The sequence below is a fragment of the Haliaeetus leucocephalus genome, unplaced genomic scaffold (genome assembly GCF_000737465.1).
Source record: "Haliaeetus leucocephalus isolate CR32 unplaced genomic scaffold, Haliaeetus_leucocephalus-4.0 Scaffold229, whole genome shotgun sequence".
NCBI classification, from domain to species: Eukaryota; Metazoa; Chordata; class Aves; order Accipitriformes; family Accipitridae; genus Haliaeetus; species Haliaeetus leucocephalus.
The window spans coordinates 620,480-630,593 of record NW_010972665.1 but is presented as its reverse complement, the minus strand read 5'-3'; the positions used below and the strand labels follow the sequence as shown (position 1 = coordinate 630,593).

Here is a 10,114-nt window from a genome sequence, read left to right as displayed (position 1 = left end):
GGGGCAGGAACGGAGCTGCAGCGAGGGTGGCTGATGCCCCTCGCTTATGACTTCTGGGGGCGGCCAGGGGGCTGGCGGCCCGCACACTCCGAGACATTGCGCTTCACCTTGGTGGCCATGCTAGGGGGCTCCACGTTGAGCGAGGGGCTGGAGCGGGATTTTTTCAGGCCATCATCCTCCCTGCCCGCTGCATCAAAGAGGGTAGACTCGAACGCTGCCAGGTCCTCAGAGCCAGCCTTCAGCTTGGCCCGCAGCAGCATGGCGTAGGTGCCGTAGCGGGATTTCTGGGGAGCACAGTGCACCAGAGAGAGGTGCTGGTGAGCTGGGCACTGCCTCTCAGACAGCATCCTGGGGTGGAGGGGGATACTTGTGGTCCGTCCACCCCAGCCAGCATCCCAGGGTGGGGAGGAATGCTCATGGTCCTGGAGCACGGCAGTGGCACTGTGCAATTCAGCTGATGGGGACAGGGGGGTCCCATCACTCAGGATAGCCAAGAGGGCAGGGGCAGAGGGGCTGGGGGTGGGGGTGGAATGTCTCTCAGCTCACCTCAAACTCCAGGTACTCTTCCTTCTGCTTCAGCTCCTCATACTCCTTGCCTTTCACCTTCTTCTCAGGCAGCGAGGAGCGATGCTCTAGCAGCTCCGCTGACATTGTCTTGAACTTGGTCTCATGGCTCTTCACCTGCTCCTCCTGGGGAAGGGTGGCACCATGTCAGTGCCCCACTCTGCCCTCTGCTCTGCTCTGCCCCCCAGCAGTGTGAGCTGGCTGGGGCCAGAAGAGGTTTCTCCCCTCCTAGAGCCAGCCAGGATCTCAGCTTCTGCTCCTGGGTTTGCTTTTTTTTTTTTTTTTTTTTTTTTTAAATGGCAGGCAAAAGCACAGGCCCTTGGGGGCAAACTGCTCCTGCCTCACAGGGGGCTGGCTGCAGTCTTAAAGCAGAATAATTTAATCCCCTCTAAAACTAGGCTGGTGGTGTTTTTTAATCCTTTCTGCTCTATGAATAACTGCCCTGGCATGCGTGAGCGCCAGCTAATCCCCCCGGCCGGTCGCCTTTCAAGGTCCTGGCCCTGGCAGGACCCTGCAAGCCGTGGTGTGGGACCACGTTCTCTTCCATCGCCTGTCTCCCATTCCTGCTGCCAGGAACAAGACCTCGCTGTCTGCCCCCCAGTCTCAGCACCCCCTTGCTCTGTGTCTCCCTGGCCATGCTCCTTTGGCCCTGCACCCCTCTGGGAGGCAGCTGGGCATTGGCACCACATAGGTCCCTCCGCAAGGGGACAGTGCCACCAGCAGACTCAGTGTGTCTGTCCCATGCTCCTGGCTTCCCCAACACCATGACTCACCTGGGACAGCCTGGTGCAGGAGCTGGGCAGCAGTGGGCGGCTAAACTTCTTCTGGGAGCTGATGGCAGCGGGGAAAGGGGGCGCGGAGAACATGGCTGCCACCACATTGATGCGTGTGATCCATGAGTGCATCTGTTCGGGGTTCCTGGGGAGAAAGGCCAAACCACAGATGGGCTCTAAGTGGCACTATCTGTGTTGCAGGCAGAGGGACCTGCCCTGCAGACAAGATCTGGGTCCCCCAGGCCTGGCCCTGGCCAACCACAGCACCTGGGGCTCTACCCCCAGTGACTCGGGCCATCATGAGCCCATTGGGCTGGGAAGAAGAGGAGCTGGGCAAAGCACAGGACTGACACTGGGTCCCTTTCCTTCCAGAAAGAGCTAGGACAGGAGAAAGCAACATGGCCCTAAGACCCATCCCACCCTCTGCCCCAGTCAGGTGAGCCCCTGTGCCCCAGCGTGGGGCACAGCCGGTCATCCTGGGGGACTCACTGTGCTTGGAAGAGGAATACCCTCCAGTCAGCTGTCCTGAGGTAGAAGACGTTGGGTCGCTTGCTGTAGTCAGACGCCCGTGTGGCAAGCGAATGGTGGATGCTAATAGCATTCTTCAGCTCCTCTTCCGCCAGTGCCTTCCCTGGCTTATATTCCTCCTGCGAATCACGGGGTGTTTCAGAGCCAGCTTAGGGATGCACCCCACCATGAGTCAGCTCTACAAGGCCATGGGAACTGCAGGCAAGTGCTGGCAGTGGTGGGGCTTGGAGATCACCTTCCACCAGGCTGTTGCAGGCTCTGCCTCCAGCTCATGCTATACACACGGGGAGAGGCTGCACAACCTGGGTGCACAGGCTTGGCAAGCACAGTGGCTTTTCCCCACTGCCCTGCAGCTGGGCAGCATGTGTTCCTGCAGGAAACTAGATGTGCAGCCCAACACGCCCCCTCCAGGGCAAAGACCCCAGTGCCTCCTCTCTCCCCAGGCAAACCCCCACGGGCAGGACCCTCGGTCCAGCAGCCGCTTTCGCTGCCCAGGCTTGAGCCTGAGCACCCCGGGGAACAGGGATGCCACCAGGGCCCCAAGCAACGGCTCAAGCAGGCATGGTGCTGAGTCTGCTTAGGCCAGGCTTTGCAATGCTGTGCGGTGGAGCCCCTCTCACTGCTCTGGGGACTGCCATGATCTCCCCGCCCCCCCCCCGCTTTGGGAATGATCCTTCTCCCTGGCGTGGACGCAGGCGGCCCCGCTGCTGCCTACCTTCTGCAGGTAGAGAATCATCCCCTTCAGGATGGCGTGGAAGGGCTTCCAGCCGCGTTTCCCTCGGGGTGCTGCCGGGGAGGAGAGACAGCAGCCCAGATATCAGCCCCAGCACCGAGCACCGGGAAGGCGTCCATCACCCCCCCCCCATCCTCCTCCAGCCAGCCCTGCAACGATGCGCGTCACCCCACCCCGGGGACGGGCGGCAGGCCAGGACTGTCCCCGCGCACCTGAGCCTGTGACAGCCGTGTGGCTGGCAGATGGTGCTGCTGACAGGGGGGCTGCCTGCTGCCTCCCGGGGCCAGCACCGCTGTGCTCACCGCCCACCTTGCCACCCACGCTCGGCTTCGCCACTGCCTCCCCACTCGGGGACAGGGACAAGGTGGTGCTGGCCACCAGGTATTGCTGGCTTTGGAGGGCGGCTGCATCTAATCAGATCAAGGCGGCATTAGATGGCCAGGGCTTAGAGGAGATTTTACAGTGGAAACGGTGAACGTGCCTGGCAGCGCCCAACCAGCGGCAGCCCGCTGTGTGGCTTGTTTGCAGCACCACAGGACACCTTCCTTTGTCCCCACCATCCTGTGGCAGGGCTGCATCCCCCAGGGAGCCCATCCCACCTCCCTGCCTGCCCCCTTCCCAGCACCGCGGGCAGGGGCTGTGTTGCTCGCTGCCATCTCGGCCTCTGCCCAGCCCTGATGGTGGGGGCAGACAGGCAGGGAGAGGCTTTCAGGCTCCCCAGCCTCGGGGCTGAATTATGCATGGCACAGACAGACAGACAGGGCACAGGGGGCTGATGCTGGAGGCTGGCATGATGCTACAGTCAGATGTCACGTAGTGACTCCTGCCCTGCTCCCCCTTTGGGTTTCTGGAGCTCACTGGTGCCCTCTTGCCCCAAGTCCCTCCTGTGGGCTCCCCAGTCACCTACTTTTCTTGCAGTCTGGATCAGCGTGGATCTTGCGCACTAACAGTCCATGCTTGTAGGTGGCGATGCTGGAATCTTGGGAAAAGTCCAGAAAGGGGTTACTGCAGCTGCTGATGCGCTTGATGGACTTCGGGTTGGGGTCTGCCAGCTCCGAAAGGGACTTTCTCAGCTCCTCCTCATCTCTGCCAGGCACAGATTTGGGTGAGGAAAGGGTTTGTTACCTTGCTGGGGACAGCAAATACCAAGCTTCCCACTTGCCGGTGCCGCTTTCAGGCCTGACTTCTGAAAGGGAGGCCGGGAGCAGCAGACTGGGCTGAGCAGCCTCCCATCACCATTGGTGAGCATCCCAAACCCAGCCATGCCCCATGCCCCTGCCCCTCTAGGCAGCTGCGGTACTGCCTGGCCCCTTGAAAGACAAGGCATGGGGGTGTCTGCTGCCAGTTCACGGTGGGGCCCCTGGCTGCCCCAGGGAGCGAGGAACCTTTGTGGACAGAGCTGGGACTGATGCCAGCCAGGCTGATGAGCCAAGGGCCATGGAGGAGCAGCACCCTGGGGCTTGGCACTACCACAGCCCCCCAGCCTGTGGTGTACAGGCTAGCAGGTCCCCAGCTGGCAGGAGAGAGGGTCTAGAAGGGAAACCCCCCCAGAGAAAGTCCCAGGCTATGGTCCCCACACCTTCAGCGCAGCAGTCGGACTAAGGGGCTCAGAGCCATCAGCAAAGGGGTGTTGGGAGCCTGCAGGCAGCACCAGCCCGGGGCAGGAGCAGGTGTGGGCAGGATGTAGGCAGCCCCTGCAGCAGGAGGTGGCAGGCCCCTGCTCGCACTCTGCCTCCAGGTCACGGGCCCCTCGCGCCGCAGGCAGGCTGCCGTGGGCAGACCGCATCAGTGCCGCTCCCCCTGCCCGGCAGGAAGATGTGGGAGCCCAGAGCTGCTGCCTCCCCCCTCCCTCAGACCTGCTCGCTGCTAATTAAACCCCTCAGCATCTGCCGGCGTCTCCATGGCAGCAGCCCGAGCGCATTGGCTCAGCGCTGGCGGTACCGCCGGGCTGATTAATCCCCGCAGCGCGGGCGCTGCTGCTCCTGCTGCTGGAGATGGCAGCTGTGGGCGAGGGTGCGGGCACCTTGCGGGGCCCCAGCACAGCTACGGTCCCCCCACAGCCTGTCCGCTCCCACCCCAGGCACGGCCACCAAGGCATGAAGCAACACCAAAGCTGCGGGGAACTCGCCTCAGGCAGCCTTCCCCCAGCACGCCGGGGCAGGGTCCCCATGGAGGTGCTGTTGCCTGCACCCCCAGCTCAGCCCAGCCCGAGCTCCCTCTCCCTCCCACATCCCCGCAGGAGCACCTGCCCTGCAGCATCACGGCTGGTGCTGCCTCTGGGGCAGGGTGATGCTCCGGCGAGGAGGGCGGCAGGGGTGAGGAAGCCTACTGCACCAGCAGCGTGGCCCCACTGTCTGCCCAGCATCAGTATTCCCCTGGGGGGGGGTTACTCACATGGCCCACTGCAGCTTCTCATTCTTGATGGAGCCATACAGCGCCTGCAGAGAGAAGAGTGGGGCTGTCAGCAGGAGAGTGGTGCTGGGCCAGGGGGCTGCTCTGGGGGATGGAGGGGGCACACTAGGCTGACTCAGCGGCACTAGAGGTTAAGGCAACCCCAGGTCAGTTCATCCTGGTCCAGCCCCGTCCTGGCTGGGCCAGCCGGCTGACCTTGTTTCAGGCCTACAGGCACCTTCTTCTGGGCACCTGCAACCCCCCCCACACACCAGGCACGGTGCTGGGGACAGCCCTGGCTGTCTCCCCCCTCCTCTCCTCCCTCTCTACCTGCCTGTGACAGTGGCACAGCATTAGCAGCACGATGGCGAGGCGCACTGAACATTTCCAAGTCCTTGGGAGAGCTGCTTCTCCCTGCTCCAAGGTGACCTATGCTGGCCAAAGGGATAGCCTTCAGGAGGCCTGGGCCCCAGAAGAGCAAGCCTTTGGGCCAGACTTCGATGGTGCATGTCTGCACCCTGCTCGGTGAGACCTCAGCCTGCTCCAGGGCATCCAGCAGGCTCCATGCCACAACACGCCACAGCCAGCGACCTCCCTGCCATCGACTACCTGCCCTGGGCTGGTAGAGGTTGGTTCGGGGCAGCACCCAGCGCTCTGTAGCGATGTGATCCTCCTGCAGGAGCACACTTAGACTTCCAGAGAGACTTCAGCGCGGCACTGGCAGAGACACCAGCATGCTGTCATTCATGAGGCCCTCAGAGAACCTCGTGGCTGGTTGAGGCAGGATGGGTGTTTGCCTACTGCTGGGCTGCTGCTGCTTGGGATGGCTGTGGCCTGTCCCTACCCCCTCCCCAGCAAGGCCGAAGCACCCTGCCCCCCCTGGGGACCCAAACACCACTGAGTTGAGCAAGGCAGGACCTACTGCCTGCATCTCAGCACAGGAACAAGCTAAGCTTGCCTGCAGCGGGATGCTCCAGATCCCCACTCCCAAGTGTTTGTCCGGTCTGAGCTGAGCACAAGCCAGAAGCACTCAGCACGGCTCTGCAGCCAGAGAGGCTCCAGTGAGGGTTTCAAGACAGTGCTCGCAGAGGGCTTTGGAGCAAGACCTGGAAGGCATCATCCTTGGAGGAAAATAATCAAGTCTCGCACAGGCTGGTCAGGCAGCTGTCAACATCCATCACTGGGCCAGAGACTGCTGCTGAGAGATCTTGCTGGTGGCTGAGAAAGTACAACTGGAGGCATGCAGGGGCCCAGGAAAGCCAGCCAGCAGACAGGGCCCAGAAATGTCTGGGGAAGGGACATCCATCACTCCCCTGAGAGGCGCAGCGGCCAGGACCGAGTGGGGACCCAGCTTCTCCCACACTTTCCCGTCAGGGAAACGCTGGCATAGCACCAGCTTGCTTCTCAGAGGAATTGCCCCAATCTAGCAGGCAGAAAGCAGGGTTCTGTTTTCTCCCGGGAAGACAGGGGGCTCACGGAGGGGGCATGGCCTCACACCTGAGAGGCAATTAGACCCCAGCCCCATTTATGCAGACCCAGTGCCAGAGGGGCAGGATGCTGAGGTGTGAGCAGGGGGTATCCACCAGCAGGCTGGCAGCGAGGTGGCCAGAGGAGCAGAGGTTGCAAAGAGACCTAGAGAAGAGCCTGCAGGAAAAAACCCAATCCAAAGTCCTGCAGAACATAACTTGGGAGCAGAGCAGGGGCAGAAGCATGCATTTCACAGCAATGTAGATGATAAGGAGTCACCACGGGAAACAGAAGGGAAAGGATCTTACTCACTGCTGGGGATGCAGCCGAAAGATGCTGAGAACCAACAGTCACAAAAAGGAGACTGAAAAAACATCACAGAGAAATGGGGACTGGAAACTGCAGAAAAGCTCCTCGAAAGAGCAGGCAGAATGAGATGCGTGGCTTGGCTTCCACCTGGTTCAGTGGCAATAGAGAGAGGGGTCAGTCAGCTCCCTGTCCACAAGGAAGAGAGACGTGAGCCAGCTGAGTGGGGATTTTGGAAGGCAGGGTGAGGCGCCATACCAGAGGGGAGTGTGGCCCCCAGGTCCCCAGCCCCATGCAGGGCTTGTGGGAGGATTGCTGCGAAACGCCAAGTAAATGAACTGTTGTCAGAAGTTGCTCGAGGAGTAATTCTGGATGGCACAGTGCCAGAGAACAGCCCGGCAGAGCACTGCACTACAAAAACCTGAGCACTGGGACTGTCGGTGAACACTTCAAAGGCTGAACTGCCCTGTGGCTTCAAAAGGTTCCAGCCGCCCTGCTACAAGTCCTGGCAGCATCTCACAAGCCTGTTGTGGGCAGAAGCTGCCAAGTACCCCCACCTCAGAGACAGGGAGCAGGGGCTGCTCAGCACTCCTGTGTGGGGGGACAGTGAGAGACAAACAGGGTGACTGGGGGGATTGAGAAGGCAATGCAAAGCTTTACATCTACACTTAAATTCTGCCAAGACTCTGCTTGGCTAAATGCCACACCCAGCCGACACCGGTCTCAGGAACAAAGCTGGTGGACTCAGCCCAAGTCCTAGCTGAGAAGATACACTCCAGCCACAAAGCCCATCCTGCTTTTCTGGTCCCATGGCAGTACCACTGCCTGTCAGTCCACTAAACTCTGGGCTTTTTGGTGCACAGACCATTTCTGCTGGGGAAGCACAGGTGGCGCAGGCTCCTGAAGCCTAACTCACAACAATGTCAGCAGAGACCGGAGACACCAGTGTCATCACTCAGCAGGTCCCTCTCTCCAGGCTGTCTGCTCCGTGGATTCATTCCCCCTGGTCCAAAAGGACGGCACCTCTTGGCACCTCTGAACTTGCAAGCACTGCCCAAGAGAAAGCAGGGCCCTGGCCCCATGCCACCATGGCCGACCTGAAGTGTGATTGGGGTTCTTTGTCATCGCCGGGTTATGAGCTCACTGCTGCAGCATGCCAGGCCAGCCAGCCAGCTCTGCCCTAGACATGCGCAACACCATAGAGACCTAGGAATATACTGTCCCAGAGGGATTTCCAACTGAATCAACAACATCTTTCTTTGGTGCGCTCCCTCCCAAAAGTGGGCTTAGGGGACGTCCCTGAGTCCTGCTCTAGCAAACGTCTCCAGGAGGGGTGGGGGGCTGCACTGGGCAAGAGGCAGGTGGCTCTGATGCTCCAGCCCAGCCTTAGCACCAGCCCTGCTGGGGACAGCCCTACGCAAGCAGGGCAGGGAGAAGACGTCCCCCTTCAGCTCCTCAGCTCAGAGGAGACCAGAGGGGAGTGCTGGTTTGGGGAGCCAGGCAGCAAGCTGGCCTGGACAGAGCTTTGGCACAGATGGGACTGTACCAAGGGTTGTAGCCCAGCACTCAAGTAACAGAGGAGGGTTAAGGCAGGAATTTAGGCAGCTGGTAGAAGGTTTTAACCCTTTCTGAGGTGCCTGTTTTATGGATCATAACTCTTACAGACATGTCCCCTTTCCAGTCTGCTGGTTCCTGTGCTAAGCAACACAGTGCTCAGCTCTCAGTGCTGCAAGATGCCCTGTGCAGGTCAAGGCTCCCCTTCATCCTGTCGGCCCTGTGACCAGCCATGGCTGTGTGACATTCTGCAAGACAGACTTCACAGCCACCAAGCACCCTCCCTGCAGTCACTCTCCCTCTCTCTGTGCCTGGCAGCATTTCAATACAAGAGCTCAATTGCTGGCTTTCCCCAACTTTTCCTTTGCAAAATATCTTTCTCTACACCCAGCCACAAAGCTCTGTCAGGTCCCCCAGCCACCCAGACCCACCAGCTGCGCAGATACAAACAGCACGGTCAGATCAGGGCTGTGTGTCAGATGGAACCGTACCTATGTCAGGTCCCTAATTCCCCTTTGCGGGCCCCCCCCCCCCCCGCCCCATCTGCTGCCTGCCCAGCATGCACAACCCATGCTCAAGAACAACTCATCACCTGGCATGCACCAACCCTGCTGCTCACACCCCATGTCCCCCCCTCCCCTCCACTGCAGAGGGACTCCTGTGTGCACACAGAGCAGAGTGACTTGGGGACAGACTTTTTTCCCCGTAGGATGGGCTGCCACAGGTACAGTGTCCTGTGCATCACCTTCTACCCTGCTGCAGGCAGCAACAGTAGGCACCGGGGGACAGCTACCCATCCCTGCCCCACACTTTTGACTCAGCAACATCATCAGCTCCACCAACCTCTTTTAAAACATTCCTTGTCCAGCCAACTACCACCCCCAGGACGGGACACCCCTCTATCCCTCCCAGTGTAGCCCCACCGCATGTGAAGCAGCAACCAAGCATCTCCCTTCCAACTGCATGCTTCCATCTGAGTGAGTGCGTCACAACTTAATGCTGCCCCCAGACCGTACTGCGCTATGACAGCATCACTGCTTGGCACGGCCCTGATGAGCCCACCGGGCTGGTTTTGACCACGGGGGCAGCCCAGGCGGCTCTGGGGTACCCCTGCCAGCTTTGCCCCAGCCTGCCTGCAACACAGGGGCCGGTGAGGACTCTTCTCTCGCTGCCACGCCAGAGGCAGGCACCCGACCGAGGTAGGATGTGCCCAGAGACACCCTGTTCGCTTCTCCCCACCTAGGACCGATGCACACCAGCGTAACACCTCCCGATCGGATGTGGGCTCACAGCGAGCAAGCTCTTGGCGGTAAAAAGCCCTTTTGTGTCCAGGCAGCCGCTCCTTCCCCTCCAGCTCTGCTCGGCTGGGAGCCGGGGCTGCGGCGCTGCCCCTCCGCGCTGCCTTGCGGGCTCTCCCTGCCACCCCAGCCGGGTGCCAGTCTGCCGTGGCCGGGCTGGCACGGCTCAGCGCAGCCCTTGGCGGGGAGCCCGCAGAGCTTGTCACTTATGCTAAGCTGGAGGGCTGGTCCCAGCGGTACAGCTCTGTCCTGGATTCTTCTCGCAGCGATGTTTTCGAGCAAGCGTTGCTGTCAAACCACGGTAAGCGGCGCAATGTCACCCAGGTCTCGCCGTGCTCCCGCTACCCCCGTGCTCGGGGTGGGATGGGGGGAAGATGGCAGGGTCGGAGAGGGGGACCCTCGGGCGGAGGGGGTCTGATGGGCACCCGGCTCCGCAGAAAGCAGGCAGGGGAGGGAGATGGGGCTGGCTGCTCGCTACATCCACGCCAGGGCTGAGGCTC

At 60.9% G+C, this 10,114-nt stretch overlaps 1 protein-coding gene across 1 annotated transcript in view; it reads right to left on the bottom strand.

The window, feature by feature from the left end:
* Positions 1-30: 30 nt before the first annotated feature.
* PSD (pleckstrin and Sec7 domain containing) overlaps positions 31-10,114 on the bottom strand; it is a 34,934-nt gene continuing 24,850 nt past the window's right edge. Inside the window, 7 exon segments of the mRNA XM_010567912.1 lie at positions 31-284; positions 547-690; positions 1,338-1,482; positions 1,827-1,984; positions 2,581-2,651; positions 3,506-3,684; positions 4,993-5,036. Coding sequence (XP_010566214.1) covers positions 45-284; positions 547-690; positions 1,338-1,482; positions 1,827-1,984; positions 2,581-2,651; positions 3,506-3,684; positions 4,993-5,036 — 981 coding nt within the window. The 3' untranslated portion in view covers positions 31-44.